General features: G+C 50.8%; 1 protein-coding gene across 2 annotated transcripts in view; it reads right to left on the bottom strand.

Moving 5' to 3' along the window:
- Positions 1 to 19359, bottom strand: part of Sin3b (SIN3 transcription regulator family member B) — a 40421-nt gene extending 21062 nt beyond the window's left edge. The window contains exons 1-6 of one of the 2 annotated variants that reach the window (XM_027932010.2): positions 19237 to 19359; positions 18874 to 18980; positions 17446 to 17599; positions 10676 to 10873; positions 7537 to 7680; positions 380 to 502 (exon numbers count right to left, since the gene is read on the bottom strand). In XM_027932010.2, coding sequence (XP_027787811.2) covers positions 380 to 502; positions 7537 to 7680; positions 10676 to 10873; positions 17446 to 17599; positions 18874 to 18980; positions 19237 to 19347 — 837 coding nt within the window. In that variant the 5' untranslated portion in view covers positions 19348 to 19359. Of the gene's footprint in view, positions 1 to 379; positions 503 to 7536; positions 7681 to 10675; positions 10877 to 17445; positions 17600 to 18873; positions 18981 to 19236 lie in introns of both variants that reach the window. The other variant, XM_027932009.2, reaches the window with a different exon arrangement.
- Positions 19360 to 19671: the final 312 nt, after the last annotated feature.

Below are 19671 nucleotides of genomic sequence, written 5' to 3' on the forward strand. Positions count from 1 at the left end.
ACAGGAGCTGGATCTCGGCCACCCTTGCTCCCCAGTTGTGCAGTGACCAACCCATCCAACTGAACCTGGCAATCTCACCCATGAGAGTCATGACTGTGAAAAGGAGCAGACAGTGCTACACCCCATTTCTTCAGGACTTGAAGGAAGAACTCTCCTCTTCACAACAATTTTGTGAAACAAGGAGAACAGGTGAGTGGTCACCTTAGAGGTAGCCAACTTCTCAAGTCCCACTGATGGTGAATTTTGAACCAGAACAGGGTCCAGCCTCAGCTCTGGCCTGCTGCCTGGGCTTCTGCACATTACTCCCTGGTCCCCACAGAGGAGGCCAGGCTGCTGGGTGACCCCACGCAGGGACTTGGATGTGCATCGGCATGGTTACCTTGGCGGGGGCGGACACGGGCCGGAGGAGCGAGGGCCGAGAGCGCTTCTTGCCGTGCTCCAGACTCTTGTCATGGTCGCTCTTCTGGACGTTGTTCATCTCACATGGCCCGTTGCCTGTGAACTGAGGACACAGAAGGAGGTGAGCCGCGCTGGGGACAAGCAGCAGGGCCTGCCCGAGCTGGCTCTCCGCATGTCCGGCCATGCCGAGCTATTCTGGGCTCAGACTACAGCCCAGGTGGGTACCGACTGTCTGGCCACAGTCCTGTGTGCAGGTGGCACTGGCTCACTAGATGCCCGTTTTCTAGGGAACTGACCCGTGTTCCCAATCATTAGACACCGTAAGGCAGGGAGAAGGCTCACATAAGGCCACAGTGACCAGGGTTCTGACGGACACAGGGCAGGACAGAGACCTGGAGACTCGGGAGGGAGACACTCAGCAGGGAGATACCTGAGCGGGGTCCTCCTACACAGGGACTCTCCCTGCAGACCTGCAGCCAACTGACCGGGCCGTCCCGCTGCACAAGTGACTGCCATGGAAACGCACAGCATCTTTTTTTTTTTTTTTTAATACTTTTTTATTTAAGTCTTAGTTGTACCTTTATTTTATTAATTTTTTTTTATGTGGTGCTGAGGATCAAACCCAGGGCCTTGCACGCACTAGGCGAGCGGTCTACTGCTGAGCCACAATCCCAGCCCGAAATGCACAGCATCTTGGGTACAGACAGGCAGCAGTGCAAAGCCCTGACTGCAAGAAGTGGCTGGTGTCTGCTTGGTCACCAAGGGGCCTTGAGCCAGATTCTGTATTCCTTGCTATGAATGACAAGATGTGTCCTGGAGGTGACGTCAGCACTTGCAGGATTGGGAGGGAGGCTCAGAGCTGGTTTGGAGCTCATCTCTCTGGCTCTGTGTCAATCACTGACTGACAGGTCAAAGATGCTTAGCCGATGCAAGGTACCTACAGGAAGCTGGAAGTACTCATGAAGAATGGTTCTGGAACAATCTATTCAGGATTTGCACCTGCATGAACACACTGTAAAGCTAGAGTGGGTAGGGGGACGACAGATGGCATAGCTTCTCTGCAGGCCATGGGCAAGGCCAGAGAGGCCTGATGATGCTTTTGAGCCACCATAATCACACTCCCACGGGACTAGACACAGAGATACATCAAAAAGGCTGTGCTGCTGGCCTGAGCACAGGTAAGGTGAATCAGTCACGGTGCCTGAGCGACCCCTGGGCTCTGAGAGCTGTGGGCCGGCTCTGCCACTGCCCTGACAAGGAGCACCCGACAGGCCAAGGGAAAAACACAGGCCGACTCCCCACCCCAAACCCAAGGGGCAGAACCCACGGGATGCTATTTGTCACCTTTTTTGGAAAGATAAGTGTTTGATTGCAAATGAAGAGAAAATTTCTGGAAACACATATAAGAATTATTCTTGAGAGGAGGACTGGGAGCAAGTTAGCAAAAGGAAGTCTCCTTTTCACACGTAATATCCTTACTAATGCTCACTGCTTTCATGCATGTGTGCTATTTTTATAACAATAATAAGACCTACTGTTAAGCCACAGATTAAAGAATTAAAGAATAACTTTTTTAAAAAAAATCTTTATTTTATTTTTATGTGTGCTGAGGATGGAACCCAGGCCTTGCACTTGCTAGGCAAGCGCTCTATCGCTGAGCCACAACCTCAGCCCCAAAAATAATTATTAAAAAATTCTGAACTATTCTGAGAACCATGAAGTGGAGAAACTGGCACCTACACGACAATTTTCCACTGGCTTTTCTTTTTATAGAGCCCCAAACAGGAACACCAATTCCAGAAAGCGGCAGACAGGGGACAACATGACCTGTGCTGAGTGGAAAAGGAGACCTGAGGAGAGACCAACGCCTGCCTCGCTGAGCTCTTCAAGGGGAGAGCAAGGCCCATCGGGTCACGTGGTTCTTACTCTTCAGTTAAATGTCCCAGTTTGTGCATGCTTGGGTTAGATGGACCCCCAAAGACCACCCAGGCCAGAGGCCAGCAATTTAATCAAGTTTCACTGACACACAGCCTCACCCACATGTTGACATATTATCCATCGCTGCTTTCAAGCTACTAGGACAGGGCCGAGCCTTTGTAACAGGGATCAACTGACCGGAAAGGTTCACAGATTTAATATCTGGTCCTTTCTAGAAAGCTGCTGACCCTTGATCTAGGTCAGTCAAATTTAATTAGGAAAGTGCCACATTTCATCTTGGATTTCTTCTTCCTGCCATTTTAATAGATGTCCAAAATTTAATATAAAGATTATAAAGGTTAACTCATACCAGACCACAGAGTGTGTAGTAGGTGATTAATAATCTAAAAAATTGGGCTGGGGCTATAGCTCAGTGATAGAGCGCTTGCCTCACATGTGTGAGGGTTCGATCCTCAGCACCACATAAAAATAAATTAATAAATAAAATATTGTGTCCATCTATAACTAAAAAAAAAAAAGGATCTAAAAAATTGATCCAATTGCTCTAGCTCTAATCACTCAACAGACACCAAAAAACACTGCTGAACTGATCCTAAATGCTATTTAAAGGAACTGCCCAGCTGGGGAGGAGCTCACTGCTGAGTGCTTGCCCAGCATGGGTGAGGTCCTGGGTTCCATCCCCAACACAGGAAGGGAGGGAGGGTGGGTAGATTGGTGCACTTTTCAGCAGGAAATACTACCTATTTTTTTGAAGGTGAGTTTGTCAGGGATCAACTTGACAAATGTCAAGTCACATTCACCAGGGGGCGCTGCGGTCACAGCCTTTAGAGGATAGGAGGCCCCTCCAAGATGACCAGGCCTCACAACAACCTAAGAATTACCAGCGGGATGAAAAGCTGTGGAAATAAGGCTGCTCTTGCCACAAACCACCAGAAGTGGCCGTGAGTAGCGTGGGCAGCAGGCTTCAGAAGTTACCACGTACCTGTTGGCACAACACCCACGACCCCAGAGATGGGGCCCCCACGGGCTGTACCCAGTCCAGATGGAGTTGGCTGAACTGACCCCAGGCAGCCTTTCAGGGTGTAAAAGGCCCAGGCTCACAGGTCAGCTGCTCCCCTAAGGAAGCCCTAGTGGGGTACCCTCATTGCCACTTCCTGGATAAGAAACGCCAGGCTCAGGAAAGGCCCCGCCAGGGTCCTGCAGCAAGGAGGTGACCAGTTAAGACAGGAACCAGGTGTGTCAAGGTAGGGCCGAGAGGGGCAACCCAGAGCTCCTGGGAGAAAGGGCGAGCCCCAGATCCAAGACAATAACACCCAAAGACAAGCCACTGAGCGGCATGGCAGACAGGCTTCCCAGTGTGGTCAGCACTTAGCCTGAGCTGCCAGGGGCTCAGGAGGAGGCAACATGAGAGGTGGGTGCTGCTGGAGGTGGGAGGTGAGATCCCTGTGCTCTGCGTGGTCCCGTGGCCCCCGAACCACAGTTCGGAGGATCTTGGATAGGCAGGAGGGAGGGAGGGAGGGATGCCAGGATTTCAAAGAGGAGATGGGGGTTCCAGGAGAGATTCTGAACCTGAGAGAGACCCAGGCGGGGCTGGACTCAGAGGAGGAGGGGAAGTGAGGAGGCCAATGCAGATGCCTCTCGCCACAGGGACTCCAGACCAGGGCTCCATGCTGCCTTCCTGCAAGCCAGCAGCTCTGGGGACATGGAGCAGAGAGATGGCATGGGGAGGTGGGTGTCTGTCCTCCTGGATCAGACATCTGGGAGGAGAGAGGAGGGGCCCGGCCTCTGGAGTGGCACCTGCTTTTCCCCAACACAGCAGCCCTTCTGTAGCACCAAGCACATGTGGGTGCTGCACAAAGCACCCAAATGACAGTGCCTCTCAGGGTCCACCTGAGCAAGAGAGACAGCCATTCCTGTGTAAGGGGGTATGTGGCATGGCTGCTCGGTCCTCCTGAAGCACAGGGCTGGGGTCCAGCCCAGGAGACACTGCTCTCAGGGCTCTTCCAGCCTCATGATCTTGAAGGCACCAAGGCTTCAGGTGGGGGGTGAAGACCAGGTCACAGGTCACCAGTCCCACCAGGAGGAATTTCTGAGCTGGAGTAAGGAAGTCTTTCCCAGTGGCATCTCTGCTTAGGGATGCTGCTCAGTGTCCTAGAGATGGTGACACCTGGGGACAAGTCCTGGCCCACTAGCCTGGACAGGCTAGAAGAGCCTTTGAGTAAGGACAAGGGAAGGAAAGATTTGGGAGTGGGCGGGGTGACCCAAGAAAACAAGGAAGTCTGCCAGACTCCACCAGCACCCTGACCCCTGTCATCCAGACCCAGACCCCTGCTGCAGCCCTTCCCTTCTGGACCAGCGTCTCCCACCCTATCCACCCCACCACATACTCCTTCAGAGGAAGGACCAAGCCGCAGTGACAGTGAAGGCTGGGGGGCGGGGGGACACTCTCATGTGCTCATGTGCCCTGTTGTTATCAAGGACAGACAGGAAGAAGAAAAGAGGAAGCAAGGCTGGAGGAGCTGGGAAGGGAGCTCCTTCAACCTGGTAAAGGGCGAGTAATCAACGCCGGGCGGGGGCGAGGCCTGCCCAGCAGGTGTGGAGCCCTGGCCTGTGCCAGGCACTGAAAAGAAAGAAAGAGGAAACCCAAGCGCACACCACACTCCGAGCTGAACGACCACAAGGCCTTCCTCAAGGGCCAGGAAGGAGGCGAGGAGCCGGCTCTGCCTCTTCTATTCAGCATAGTACTGGAGCCTCAGCCCCAGCAATGAGGCCAGAAAAGGAAACAAAGGGCACCGTCCACACCGGAAAGGGAGAAGGAAATGACCTCTCCCGCAGGTGACATGATCGATACACTGAAGATCTTCAGTGTCTATAAAAAATACTAAAGCCAATAAACAAGTTCAAAGTTGCAGGATCAACACACAAAAATCAGGGATGCTTTTGTATGTCAGCAATGCACAATCCAGAAATTAAACAAAGGAAACCCATTCCATTTACAATGACATCAAAAAGAATGAGATAATCAGGACTAGATTTAACCACAGAGGTGCGAGACCGGAACCAAAACCACAAAACAGTGAACAGTGAGGGCTGAAAGACAAGAAACAGACAGGTGTCTGGTCTTCACAGGAGGCTCATATCGCTAAGACAGCAATATCCCCAGCGTGATCGACAGATTCAACATAATTCCTAGCAAAAGCTCAATGCCATTTTTGTAGACATGGAAGTTTTGCGAGGGACCCTGAATGCCAAAATCATTTTGCAAGGAAGAACGAAATTGGAGGACTCACAATTCCTGATTTAAACCTACTACAAAGCTACAGTAATAAAAACAGCATCAAACTGACGTAAGAATAGACATGTAAGCAACAGATAAGAAGTGAGACTTCAAAGACAAATCTATACAGCTGTAGTTAAGTGACTTTAAACCAGAAGCTAGGGTGCCAAGAGCGTTCAATGGGCAAACACGATCTCTTCAACAAACGGGGCTGGGACCAGGGTATCTCCACACGCAAGAGAATAAAGTTGGACCCTGCCTCATGCTGTATATAAATTTTAACTAAAAACAGGATAATGACCTAAACCAAAAAGCAAAAACTTTAAAATTGTTAGGAGAAACCATGAGGGAAACCTGCATGGCCTCAGTTGGCAATGGTTTCTTAAGAGTTGACATTAAAAACAGAATAATGTAAGAAAAAAAATAAATTGAATTTCAACAAATCTGAATACTTTTTGTGCACCAAAGGACTAAAAAGAAAGGGAAAACAACATATGGAATGGAGAAAAATATTTACAAATTATCTATCTGTGAGAATCCAGTATAGAACATATTAAGAACTTTTACAACTTGACAAACAAATTAAAAAATTTTGGTAAAGAATTTTAATAGACATTTTCCCAAAGAAGTTACATAAATGCCCAATAAACACATGAAAGGATACTCAACATAATTAGTCACCAGGGAAAAGCAGTCAAAACTATGATGTGATATAACTCCACACTGACGGTGATAGCTATAAAACAAAAAAATGAAAAATCACAAGTGTTGGCAGAATGTAGAGAAATTGGAACTCTGGCACATTTCTGCTTGGAACATAAGATGGTACAGCTGCTATGGAAAACAGGTTGGAGGTTCTTCAAAAAGCTAAACAGAATTACCATAGGATCCAGTAATTCCTCCAGGTATAGACCTACAGAACTGGAATCAGAAATTCAAACAAATATTTGTATAAAATTATTCAAAATATGGAAAAAACCTAAATGTCTATCAGATGAACGGATGAACAAAATATGGTCCACCCATACAGCAGAATATTCTATTCAGCCACGAAAAGTAAGAAAGGACTGACACTTGCTGTGAGATGGAAGAACCTTGAAAACATGATACCGAGTGACACAAACATAGAAGGTTATATTGTGAATGATTTCATTATATAAAATGTCCAGAACACAGGAATCCACAAGCAGAAGTGGATTAGTGGTTGTCAGGGACTGGGGAAGGGAGGGTGGGAGTGACAGCCAATAGGGACATGGTTTCCTCTGGCAGTCATGAAACCATTCTTGAACTAGACAGATGTGGTTGTGCAACACCATGAATGTGCTAAATGCCACTAAACCAAACACTTTTCCATGGTGAGTTTTATGTTACATGAGTTTCGTGTAATTTATTTTTAAATGCCTATGTTCATCCAAAAAAAGGAAAAGACAGAGGCAGCCCCAGCAGCCTCTGGCCCCGGCTGGGAAAGAAAGCTGGGTTCAGTCTATGAGCCCCCGACCTCCCCAGCCAAGGCCCTTCCTTAACCTGTTTTCTGCCACATCTCAGGCCACCCTAATCCGTCCCGTCTAGATCAGAGCCCTACTAAACAGAGGGAGAAGCGGTGGGCCCAATTCCCCTGCATGGCCCACTGGGTCAGGTGTGGGTGGTGGCAGCTCTGGAGGGCAGAGAAGGTGGGACATGTGGGCCCCGACACTGTGTCTCCTCGTCTCCCAGGGAGGATGCTCCTGGCCTCCTCCCGGCCTCCCCCAGACTCAGGCACCATCTGTGGGGAGGCACTTCTAGGAACCTGTCAGCAGCCTGCAGGCTTAAACACTCATTGGGGGTTGCTGGGTGTGTGTGCCCATGTAGCTTCCGGGTGAAGCCTGATGTGTCCTAGAGGGTAGACAAGCCTGGCCAGGCACCCTGTGGGGCTCAGTACTCACCAGAGACCGCTTGGCTTCAGGCAGGAACTGTCCAAACTCAGACAGCAGGTCCTCCTGGCCCCGGAACAGGTTGGCCACCTCAGTGAAGACCTCCTCTTCAGACATGCCTCGGAACGGCCGGCCCTTCGTGTGCAGTTGCTCCTTCTGCAGGTTTTTGGGAAAGAAATTAGGAGACTTTAGGCAAGATCCAAGACACCCAGGGCCGGGACACAAAGGCACCTCACCGTGTGGGGACAGAGGGATGCTTCACAGGAGAAACTGCCTGCAGGATGACAGCCCCATGCATCTGCATCTGAAGCCTGCGGCACAGCACAGCCTTGGCCATGGAGTGTGGAGGGGACACAGGAAGCTATGTTGTGTCCCCTCGCAGAGGGAGCCGGGGAACCACACGCCTGGCTGAAGTCAGGGGTAGGCTGGGGAAGGGTAAGGTCAGGGGATCCAAAGTCTTCCTAAGGGTCAGAGGAAGCCCAGAAGTCGCCAGAAAGGAGGTGAAGGGCGGAGCAAAGGGGCTTCCAGGCCGAGGAACACGTTGGCTCAGTGTCAGCAAGAACTGACGTGCCGAGGGAAGACAGGCTGACAGGGTTAGAGTAACACGTGGAGGACTGGAAAGGGGACCCAGGTGGGTAGCAGGAACTGGCCTGCAAAACTGAGGTTGGCCTTTAGAAATATGTCCCTGTCAACTTCATTCCTGAGAACGTCACACAGCAGGAGGTGGCAATGCTGGGGACCCTCCCATGGTGCAGGGCATAGGTTTGTATAGTCCCACCATGGCTGCAGACTGGCGGGATTTACAGCAGTGGCGGCTCCCTCTCACCAGGCCCACTGTACCCTGCAGGAAGGAAAACCAGTTTTGCCAGAGGCAGGAGTGCTGGGAAGGGTACCAGGGTCCCACTCGTTAGGAAAGTGCTCTCCACTGCGCTGTACCCATGGCCCAGGGAAAGAAGTTTTAAGTCTTGGCATCCATAGCACCTATTCAGGAAGAGGAAAAACAAACCAATCCCTCCCCACAAAGCTTCCAGTACAACAATGAGCAAAGGCCACTCAATGCAGAGGCTAAATGTGAATGACTGGCCCACCTACCTGATGCTCAAAGAAACAACTTGAAACATTGCTCTGGACATCTTCTTTGGCTCCTGAGACTGACATGAAAAGGGCTGGTGACTTCCCAGGAGGACTTGGGAGCCTGTGCTCCCACACACAGAAGGATCTTGGGGGGAATCTGTCTCTGTAGCTGCCATGTGTGCACATCCTCAATGCTGGAATGCACTTTCTGGGAACTCATTCTCATCCCACTCTGGCCAGAGCTTGTTTTGAACACACAGTCTGTCTGAGCGTGACACATGTTCCAGGGTATGATTTAAGCACAGTGTACACTTCGCTTTCGCTCACGTGTGATTTTTGTCCAGGAGAAACACTGGGTGACTTCCTGCCCATCACTGTATAAGGTCACGACGTCCATTAGATTTAAAAAGACCCTCGAATAACTCACACCTGTCACCTCCCCATGCTGATAGGGACCAACAGGTCACTGTACCATGGATGACAAACTGTGGTCAATCAAAATGGCTTTGCTGAGTTCACAGGGAGCAAACGCTGTCAATCTTATCATCAATGTGGGGGCTAAAAAGAATCTCACTTTTTAATGTGATATCTCAAGGTCATGCAGCTTTCATTTATAAAAATGCTGCTTAAAAAAATGACAAGCATCAGAAACTCCACATCTGGGTGAGGATGACATCTAAGCCCCACATGTGATGTAGACCTTGCTTGCCACCAGCCCCGGGCACCTCCTGTCAAGTCCCCTGCAGATGCCAGTCCTCTGCTCTGGCCCATGGCCCCTAAACTCTGCACAGGTCTTCTCAGTATGAGAAAATCTGTCCCTCATTCATGCTCATCTGAGACTGACAGAGATTAACTTACCAAGGTTCTAGCTGGCGATCCCCTGTGACACCCGTGGGTCACTACTATGAACCTCAACACACCTTTCCTACACACATCCTTCGTTCCCACCCCAGTCTGTCTCTGAAGCTCTTGTACCACCAGATTGAATTCTGAGGAGCAGGCAACATTTGTCCCTGTCACTCCAGCTTCTGGCATGGGCCCAGCTGTAATCAGCAGAAGTAAAGGCTAGCTGCAACGTCCAAACAACAACGAAGTTGTCTTATAAAAATAAGACTGCCTTTGTTTTTTTTTTCCTTTTAACTCCCCTTAGTGTGTGTTTCCCAGAATTTCTTGGATGCAAAGGTGCTTCAAGGAGCAAAATCAAAATTAACAAAATTCCAATCAGCATCCATATGTACACCAGTTTACAGCAGCACTACTCCTCAGAGCCCAAAGGTAGAAGGAGTCAACCGTCCATCAACGGAAGGACAGACAGACAAAACATGCTCCATGCATTTGATGGAATATCATTCAGCCTCAAACAGGAAGAAAAAAAATTTTGTAAGTACTTTTCAGTTGTCAATGGACCTTTATTTTATTTATTTTTATGCAGTGCTGAGGATCAAACCGAGTGCCTCACACATGCTAGGCAAGTGCTCTACCGCTGAGCCACAACCCCAGCCCAAAAAGGAAGAAAATTCTAACACATTCTGCAACACAGATGCACCTTGAAGATACTATGCTCAGTGAAACATGTCACTCACAGAAGGACAAATACTGGGTGATTTTACTTCTACGAGGTCCCTAGAGTCATCACATTCATAGCAAGTAAAATGGTGGGTGGCAGGGGTTGCGGATAAAGACAAGGGGAGCAAGTGTTTCACAGATGCAGAGTTGCAGGCTGGGCTGTGGCTCAGTGGTACAGCACCGGCCCAGCATGCGTGAGGCACTGGAATCATCCCCAGCATCACCAAAAACATAAAAAGAAAAGAATAAGATTCTGTGTCTGGCCAGGTGCAGTGGTGCACACCTGTAATCCCAGTGACTGGGAGATGAGGCAGGAGGATCACCAGTTTAAGGCCAGCCTCAGCAATGTATTGAGGCCCTAAGCAACTTAGCAAGACCCTGTCTCAAAAAAAAAAAAAAGAGGCAGAATTTCATGGGATGTTGTGAATTCAAATTCAGACAAGAAAATCCAAATGCTTTCAGTGCATGATCGTGAACGATGGCACGAAGAAGCGAGACTTGAGGCTCCTACCTGGTAAGTGTGGAGTATCTCTAGGAATGACCTGTAGATCTCTGGGTGGTCCAGGAAACGGGTCTTAATCTTATTCACGTAGCTGATGGCGTTGTTGAATTCTACAGAATCTGACTCCAAGGGCACCTGGGGTTTGTCCTCCTTATATGGCATCTGCTGCTTGAAGTCTTCTGCACAGTCACCATGGTTGTGCGAATTCTCCTGCCAACAACGGGACACTAAGTTCCCCCAAGTTAACACTAGGACGATTCTAAGACACCCCAGGCCTGGCAGCCATCTATCCAGGGCAGACGGAACCCAGCCGAGCCAAGATGATGTTTTATTAGATGCAGAGAAGGGTGACTTCCGGGGCCTCATGGGAGGGAAGCCATGCGGGGCACCAGAGAACATGCTTGAGTGTGTGCCGTTCCTGGGGAGTCTCACTAACTCACCTGCCCCCATCCGTCCAATCCATCTGAGAACAGCCGAGCTTAATGAGAACTTAGATTCTGAAAACTCAGCACGTGAGGAAAAATTGACAAAATGTGTAGGTTTGATCCTTGTCAGAGACAAGTTTTAGGTTGTGCGTAAAAGAAGTTTTCCCATACCTTCCGAGATCCCAGTCCACCAAGGCTGTTCTCAGGGAGGAGATCCCCCTCCTACGGGAAAGTCAGAGTGTGTAAGGTGGGGATCCCAGAGGCTGCAGGCACCCGCTGCCTGGGGGACTTCAGGGATTCCCAGCACACAGAACTCTGGGACCCAGGTCACCAGTCATTTGAGAGGAGCAGGTCGCCCCTGATCAACCGTCCAGTATGCCTTTTATTAGTGTACCACAGATACAAATATGTCTCTCTGTTACACACAGACTCAAGGTGGGTCAGATCATGCCCCTGAAGGAGGGGTGTCAAGCCCCTAAACCAAAACCATCCTGCACAGTCCCCAGCACAAGGCGGCAGGTTCTCAAGTGGGTCAGGATTCCCTGACCAGTTTGCCTGGAGGTCTTGGCTCAGACATCTCAGAAAACCTTCTGGAACCATCGCTTACCAAAGTGAAATGACCTTGAAGCCCCTGCTGTTATTTTTCCCCACGGCACTGACACATTCCTTCATGGGACATGCTGATTTTATGTCTGTCCAGCCCTGACTGGATGGCAAGCAGCATGAGGGCAGGGCTTTGGTTCTGATCACTGCTGTGTCCCCAGTGCCTGGAACGGGGCTGGAACAGAGCAGGCCGTGTCCACTACTGTGGATGACCAGGCGAATGGATGAAGGAATAAACAGATGTGTCCACTGTTTCCATTGCCCTGAGGTCGCAACACTGCCCCTGGCACCAACTGCTCACCTGACGAATCCTCTGAGACAAGAAAGGCCAGGTGCACTGCTGCCCACTGCAGAACTGTCACTGCAACAGGCACCTGGCACATGTGCCATCACCTGGGTGGGTGAACTAGCTCAGGCTGCCCTAACATGGGGCCACAACAGAAATTTATTTTTCCCACAGTCCCAGAGGCTGCGAGTTCAAGATCAAGGTGCCAGCAGGTCCGGCCTCCTCCGAGGCCTCCCTCCTTGGCCTGCAGAGGGCTGCCTTCAGACACAAGCCTTTCCCCTGCAGGTCTGCTCTGAACTCTCCTTACAAGGAAACCAGTCATATTTAACTTGAGTCCACTCTGATGGCCTCACTTCACCTTGATTAACTCCCCAAAGGGTCTGCTTCCAAATACAGTCATCCCTTGATATCTGCAGGTGACTGTAGGACACCCTTCAGGTACCTAAAACCAAGGACACTCAAGTCCCTTACAGAAAATGGCACAGTATTTACATATAACCTACAAGCTTCTTCCTGCAGACTTTAAATTATTTCAGTGACTCAGAATACCTAATTCCAAGTAAATGCCATATAATTAGTGGTGATACTGTATTGTTTAGGAAATCATGACAATTTCAAAAATTAAAAAAAAAAAAGAGAGAGAGAGGAAGAGATAAAGGAGGGTGAGGGGAGAACACGCTGGGGCGTGGCTCCATGCAGACTGCTCCCCCAGCAGCCTGAGGCCCTGGTTCAGTCCCTACAACTGCAAGAAAAAACAGTTTGTTCACGCTCAGGGGGGTGCAATTTTTTTCCTGGCTGAATATTTTCAATCTGTGGTTGGTTGAATCTGAGGAGGAACCCCAGACATAAAGGCAGACGCTACAGTCAGGGTGAGGCATCAACAGAAGGGGGGGGTCACAACTGAGCCCCAAAAGTGGGTACAGAGAAGTTCTAGAAAGCCAGAGCAGAGAAACAGACACACAAGATCCAGAGCTGCCACAACTCCAATGTTCTACAACTCTCCAGGCACGTGCCAGCCTACGCTCTAGCATCTGTGCTCCTTCATGGCACAGGCTTGGCAGGGGAAGGAGCCCGAAGGAGCCAGGAAAGGGTGGGGACTGGAAGGACGCAGCCATGGGGCCAAGGGTTGCTCCTGAGGAGACTGGGCTCACTGGGAGTCCCCACCGCCCCAAGGGGGCATCTTCAAGCCCCACATGCATCATGGTAAGATAGAGAACTGCCCCTCTAGACCAGGGCTCAGCAAAGGGGCCAGAGAGCGACAGAAACTACTGTGAAAAGCAGCCTGGCAGCTCCTCAATGAACTTAATACACAATTACCCTAGGAGCCAGAAGCTCCTTTGCTAGTACAGACCCCAAAAGAAATGAAAATGGGTATTCAAAAAATCCTTACACGTGAACACGCACAGCAGCCCGTCTCAATGGCCACGTGCAGACGACTCAGCAGCTCACATGTTCATCTGATGCACCCTGAGGGAACTGAGCACTGACACGGTTACGACATGGGCGGCCCGCAAGAGCTCAGTGAAGGCAGCCTGGCAGAGGCCACACGGTGTGCAGCCCACTGACAGGTGAAGCCACAGGGACAGGAAGCAGAGCTGCAGGGCTGGAGGGAGGTGAGAACTAGGAGGACAGGGAAGTCAGTGGTGACAGTTGCACAATATGATGAATCTACTAAAATCCACTGAGCCGAACATTTTAAAATGGTTATGTGAATGATATCACATTTAAAAAAATGTTTTAAATAATCCTTGGAAAATACAAAAACCACCGGCCACTCAAAGCCAAACTGGCTCTGGTTTACAAGCCACATTAAGTGGACCCTGCCCTAAACTCTGGAACAAGCCACTCGTTCCCTCCCCTGGGGCAGAGAGGCCTCAACAGTTAGCAAGGCCTTAGGCCTCCACTAAGTGTCCACACATGGCCCCCTTGAGGTTTAAGAGACACCTCAGTGGCACCGAGCCACAGCAGCTCCCAACTGCTACCTGGCCTCACTCATTTCAACAGGAGACGCCACCTTCCCCAGAGGATCAGGCACCTGCGCTCACCTGACATCCCACTCCCTGGACCCACTTTCTGGTCCCCGTCCCCACGCACTCTGCCCATCACACAGACCCTTCCTGGTCCTCACCATTGTCCACTTTACCCAGATCATTCAGGGTAACCTCCTTGGCCTCTCAGAGATCTCGACCCCTTGGTTCACTCTTGTCATGCAGAAGAGGTGCCTTCTGGAACTCTCCATGGCTCCCCCTGCCTGGCTTCACGTCCCAACCTGGCTGGCCCCCTGGCTCACTCACTCGCTCCACCTCAGCCCTTTACACCTGCCAGGAACAGGCCCTCACAACACGACTCCCATGCCCCTTGTTCTGCCTATGGCACCCCACAGGCACCTTCTGCTTGGCCTGGCCCTGCCACCTCTCGTCCACAGCAGTGAAGCTCCTCACACACACAGTCCATGTCTCGTCCTGTTCCTCAACTGAATCCCCATCTGGACCAAGCACATACGTCAAGGGCTGGGACTCCAAACTCCCTGCTTAAGACACAACTGGAGGGCTGGGGATGTGGCTCAAGTGGTAGCGCGCTCGCCTGGCATGCGTGCGGCCCGGGTTCGATCCTCAGCACCACATACAAAACAAAGATGTTGAATCCGCCGATAACTAAAAAATAAATATTTAAAAAAAAAAAAAAAAAAGACACAACTGGGAAACCCATTTGCCAGGAAATGATGGACCACCCACCACCCCTGGAGTAAAGGGTGGCCTCCCTTTGACTGTGCACAGGTCACACTGGGTGCTCTCTAAAGGCTGTTTCTAAGACAGCTATCGTCTCCTAGGGAGGATCTGCCCTGAAGAGGACCTGGGGCTGGGCACCCTACGGTCCCACTCTCCTCACCCAACACCGCTGGGCAACGCAGAGACGCTGTGAAGTCGGGAGGCCTCTACCCCACCTGAAGGCCTCCAGGCTGCCCAGGAAGGAAGCCAACAAGAAACCACGGAGTTCAACTTCTTCCCCTGGCTTAGCCATTCTGAATCACAGAACCCAGAGTGGTATGACAGTGACAGGGGGCAGGAGAGAGGGACTGCCTGAGGGGACTACAACTGAGGCCCAAATGACGCCGACTCACAGGGCTGAGGCCCCACCAAGCCCCTGGTCCACACTGGCCGCAGCTGCGTCTGTGCTTCGAGACTTGTGTTCTCAACTGGGGCAGTTCTGCTCACAAGGGGACACTAGCCTACACTTTTGGCTGCCACAACTGGGGGACCAGATGCTCTGGGTATCTGGTGGGTGAAGACCAAGGGTCTACTCAACACCTCATGGTGCACAGGATGGCCCCCCACGAAAAGGTGATGCAGCCCCAAAGGGCAACGGTGCTGAGGTGGACAAGCTGCAGCGAGGGCTTCCCGAGGACAGTAGCCAAAGGGCTACTTCTTCCTTGTCCCTGGTTGGCAGGCTTTAAGACAAAATGAAAACAAACACCCCAAAAGCTGTATTTCAAAATGTGAAACTAGTAAAACAAATCAAAAGAGAAAATCAAGGGGGCATTTGTGTGAGAGCCTTGGGCAGTTTCCTACCTGTTCTGGCCTCCCAAGAGACTCCAGGAAGCTGGAAGGCCATCTCGTGCGTGCCTCTTAGGAAGCCCTGCAGATAATGGCCTGGACTGCTGAGGAGCAAGGCCTGTCCTGACAGGTCATCTTGCTGGATGAAAGCAAGTGGGCGCCAGGATGCCCTGACGGCACAGACCCCCAGCCGGGGAAGGAGGCCTGGGGAAGGTGCCTCCTGGCTGCAGCGAGGTATGAAACCCGTTCTGCAGTTGCGCAGTGAACACCTTTGTCAAGCCTTTCTTCTAGTCAACAGACCTTCCTGGTCAACTAGGCTACCTGCTGGGGACACAGGGTTCTCGTCAGTGTCATTGTCTGTACAACACCCCTCCATGGTGCATGGAGACAGCAGGGGCCTCTCTGCCATTTCAGGAAGAGCTGGTTCTGAATACAACCACGTGCAGTTCCACAGGGACTGTGGATGGTTTAGTCTTCCAACCCCAACTCTTCCTTAGCAAGTCACGGTGAACACATCCAGCACTCAGCCACCATTCCACTCAGCACTCTGTGGTCACACTCTACCAAACGCTCTCATGGCCACCACTGCTGCGAACGAGCTTGGTTTTCAGCCCCAGCTGCAATTGTTCCAGAGACTGATCCTGCTAAGGCTTCTCTGGTCTGGAGGCGTGAGCCCTACACCTGGATCCTGGGGCAAATGTGAAATGGAAGCTCTTTGGAATTCAGCAGCCACACATTTCCAACTTCCCTTCTGATACTGAGATGGGCTCCTCAGCTTTAGTGAGACAACATGCTGATGGTGGGGCTTGCCTTGCACAGAAAAAGCAGAATTCACACAGAAGCCTGCCTCTAGGACAGACTGGGCACAGGCACATCACCTTTCCTTATTCCCTTTCCAAATTCCAAGTCCTACCTCGACCTGGCACTGCATCTCCTCGGCTGAAGGAGAAACCTAACGGTGCTTCCAATGGTGGCGTTGCTACATTCCTTGCTGAAGCTCTCGAGCAGGGGCTAGAGGATGGGAGAGCTGGCTCACTTAGACCAGCAATTCACAACGGGCAATGTTGCCCCCAGGAGACATCTGGCAATGTCTGGAGAACATTTTGGCTGTTGTGACTGGGCGGTGGAGGCTGAGGATGCTGCTAACATCCTACAATGCATTGAACAGCCCCCCATAGCACAGAATTGTGGCCTAGGAGGGAACTGTGCTGAGAGAGAAAAAGGCTTTAGTTACCTTATAAAAGTGACACTCAAATAGGTTTTCTTTTTCTCCAAGAGTCTGATGAACTCTAGCAAGAAGCAGATGCAGAAGGGGCAGCAACCTGTCACTTGAGAGAGAAGGTATCAAAGCCCCACACCTGAGCTGAGTCAACAACCCTGTCAGCAATTCAATGTAGCACATCAACAATAAACACAGCTACTCACACATACACACAGCTCACCCGCTTTATTGTTGGTGGCACCAAGAGTGATCTGATGCAGACAAGCAAATGCCTGAGTTCAAGGACAAGCGGCCTGGTGGGCTCACTGGGAAGCCTAAGCCAAGCCCTCAGTAACTGCTGATTCGGCTATTTTGACTTAACATAAATTCTGTGTTAGGAAGATGATGTCCTGACAGCCACTTTTTGTGCTGGTGCTGGAACCTTCACACATGCTCTACCACTGAGCTGTACCTCCAGCTCCTACTTTTGATTATAAATCTTCCAAATAGATCAATTTGGGATGTAGAGGCTGCCTGCATGTTTTGATCTACTTTGATTTGCACGAGAAGCAATTAGCACAGCTAGAAAAAGAACAGGTCTTACACAGATTTCTGGCAATGACACAAATGAGACGCGAGGCCCAAACTGAGTAACAGGGTGTGCTGTGTTAAGGCCCAGACCACTGGGACCTCCTTCCGTGGCGGCATACCTGGCTTGTCAGAGGCGACTGTATGTTTAACTTGCCATTCTTGGGAATGTCTATTCTGTATCCGAGGGGAAGGAAAGCATTAAATCCAACAATGAGGTCAGGGTGCTCGTGGAAGAGCTGTGAGACACGCCTGATGACTCCAGGAGTATCGATGCTGGAAGAAAAAAACAACTCAAGTGGGCAAAAGGGTTTCAAAGAGCTTTTAAAAGTGAACTATTCCTGATTCCCTCAACGAGTTTCTCAACTGTCCGCAAGGCAATCTAAAATACGATCAGTATGACATGATCTGCAGACAATGATCTATTTCCTGAGGCCAAGGCCCAGGCTCCCTGTGCCCTCTTGCTGAGAACTATAGAATACTGACACAGCAGAGCTCCCCAAAACATTCCAAGCCTATGCACTTGGTTCCGGAAATGTCAGGAGAGCTGACTCTAAGTCCTGGAACCCAAGAAACAGCAGAAGGCCAAAATCCTCTCAGTGATGTGATAAATTCCTTCATTTTGTATGAACTAGGGATTGATGATGATACAGGTTTTGATCTGAGCAACAGATTGCAATGTCAAAGATGGTACAAGTACGGGGTATGGGTAAGAATAGGAAGGAAGAAATGAGGTCTTCCTTTGGCTGTGGTTACCACCCAGGCCTTAGTACTTCACTTCCCACGGAAGGAAAACAGGTCAGGCCCTCCACATTGCCTAGGAAAGGACAATAGTGTGGCAGGTATGTGACCTGCAAAAATCTAACAGATTGAGGTCTGAGTTCCAGTTCCACTTCTGCCATTAAGGTAAGTCCTTTACCTACTCCAAGCCCCAATGAGTGTTCCATAAAACAAGGGCATGATTCTGAAGTTCCCCACTATCTCCCACCCTGATTCCATGCTTACAAACACAGCTCAGGTGTTTAACACTCTCTATAGGCCAGATCCCTTACTAAGCATTTTATGATCCTTACTTCCAAGTAGGCCTGGGATTGAAGAAAGGTAAAAGGGGCACCACAGAATCAACATTTAAAGGTAAGTAGGTGCCAAAAAAATTTAAATCAAGATAAATAACATTTTAATGTAGTGCTCCAAAAACAAAAATGTCAAAATCAATCCCTCCGAATCTTTCATGAACAAAACTTATTTAAAATTCAAAATTTTAAATAAAGACAGGATCTGCTTTCTGGGACTCACCTCCCAGGTCTCCGCCATCCCTGCCCTCCTTCCAGGAATCCCAACAGCTCCACAAGGTGGGTACTATCCATTCCCTTTTTTAATTTTTTTCAAACAGAATGAACTAAGGCTCAGAGAGGTTGGACACCCTGCACAAGGTCACCCAGCTGCGGGCGGGGGCATCAGGTATAGGAGGTGGGGAGAGTCCCACCCTGCTAGTCCGATTCAGGCCCTGGGGGGCTTCCCCGGGGAGTGGGGGAAGGCTCCACGGTTACCTCTGGCTTTTGAACTCCTTCATGATCTCCAGGAAGCCGTTGTAGGTGGCGGGGTCACTGCCAAAGCGGATCTTCACCTGGTCCAGGTAGGTGAGGGCGTCCTCAACCTGCGGGGAGGGGGAGGGCTCTAGAGGGCTGGGATCGCGGGAGGAGGAGACAGTGAGTTGGGGTCCCTGGTGGGTTGAGGAGACCTAGCGGGCCTTCAAGGGGACAAGGTGAGGGGTGGAGGGTCCAGGCTCCGGGGTGCGCAGAAGTAAGGCCGAGGCAGAGCCGCGCCAGGGCCGGGCGGGGCCCGGGTGAGGGACGCCGGCCTGCGGGGGCTGGAGGACAGGATCCCAGAAAGAGCGCGGGGACGCCACTCACGTGCACCGGCAACTTCTCGTGGCCCGCGGAACCGGAGCGACCCCAGCGGGCGCCGCTCAGCCCCCGGCCCGCGGAGCCCCCGCTGCCGCCGCCGCTACCTGCGTGCGCCATGTTGGAAGTCAGAGTCCCGGCCCGCCCCGCCCCCGCCTGAAGGCAGGTCGCGCATGCGTAGTCTCCGCCCCGGGGGTGGGGCCTGGCTACGTCAAGAGCTGGGCGGAGCTCTTTAAAGGACTCCTTGGGGGCGCTTCTGTTTTAAATTGGAATCTTAACCAGTGATTTACAAAGCAGAAGTAGGTAAACCAAGACCTGATGCCTGATTTTGTCTGGTCCTGCAAGCTCACAGAGTAGTTTTTATGTATTTACGTAGTTGGGGGAAAAATCCAAACCTTATTTTGAGACATATGAAATTCACATTTTAGGGGTGCTGCGTGAAGT

Source organism: Marmota flaviventris, chromosome 1, assembly GCF_047511675.1.
Source record: "Marmota flaviventris isolate mMarFla1 chromosome 1, mMarFla1.hap1, whole genome shotgun sequence".
Classification (NCBI taxonomy): Eukaryota; Metazoa; Chordata; class Mammalia; order Rodentia; family Sciuridae; genus Marmota; species Marmota flaviventris.